At 59.2% G+C, this 833-nt stretch overlaps 1 protein-coding gene across 1 annotated transcript; it reads right to left on the reverse strand.

Moving 5' to 3' along the window:
- Nucleotides 1-3: 3 nt before the first annotated feature.
- RND1 (Rho family GTPase 1) lies at nucleotides 4-827 on the reverse strand (the record flags this gene model as incomplete). The annotated part of the gene is made up of 3 exons (XM_010727180.2): nucleotides 4-204; nucleotides 321-455; nucleotides 708-827. Coding segments are annotated over 3 exons (456 nt in total), but the record flags the coding sequence as incomplete, so codon positions are not given.
- Nucleotides 828-833: the final 6 nt, after the last annotated feature.

The following is an 833-nucleotide window of genomic DNA, read 5'->3' on the forward strand; positions in this document are numbered from 1 at the left end:
GGAGGAGATGAGCTCAGAGCGGGTGGGCAGATGCAGGAGGCGCTTGGAGAGACCACGAGGGGGACTTTGGGGGGGCTGGGGGGGGGCTCTGCTCAGACAGATGCTGGACACGGTGCGGAAGATGCTGTGCACACTCTTCTCTGATGTGAAGGCTGAGCATTCCAGGTAGCTCTCAGCTCCCAGCTGTCGGGCTGCTGCACAACCCTATAACCCAACAGGGCCATCAGCACAGGCCCCAAACCCCCCCCCCCCGACCCCAAAACCCCGTAACCCAGCACGGCTGTTAGCCCAGCACCGTGCCCAAAACCCCCGACCCCCACCTGCTCATAGGAGATGGGCGCTTGCTTTTGGTGGGAGAGCTCCATCAGAGTGCTCAGGTCTGTCCGTAGGTCCGTCTTGCAGCCGATGAGCAGCACCCGTGTGTTGGGGCAGTAATCCAGGATTTCCGTCTTCCACTATAGGGATAAATGGGGCATCTGTGTGGGGTTCCCTAAAAACAACCCCAAGCTCACCCTATTTGGTGGCATATAGGGTCTGGATGGCCCCGGTTCCATGGAAGCACTACCCGAGCCTTTCACAGCAGACCCAAACCATCACTATAGGGGTCCCCATATTGCCCCCCACCCATATTTGCTGGGATATGGGGAAGGGAGGGCAGATGCTTGCATGACTTATGGGGTCCGGATGCCCCCCTCCCCCCCCCCCACCTTTTTGGAAGCACTGTCCAAGGTTTCAGGGCGGCTGATGTCAAAGCAGAGCAGAACAGCATCGGAGTCGCTGTAGCAGAGGGGACGCACGTTGTCGTAATAGGGGGATCCTAGAAGAAATGGGGG

Source organism: Meleagris gallopavo, unplaced genomic scaffold (genome assembly GCF_000146605.3).
Source record: "Meleagris gallopavo isolate NT-WF06-2002-E0010 breed Aviagen turkey brand Nicholas breeding stock unplaced genomic scaffold, Turkey_5.1 ChrUn_random_7180001874247, whole genome shotgun sequence".
Classification (NCBI taxonomy): domain Eukaryota; kingdom Metazoa; phylum Chordata; class Aves; order Galliformes; family Phasianidae; genus Meleagris; species Meleagris gallopavo.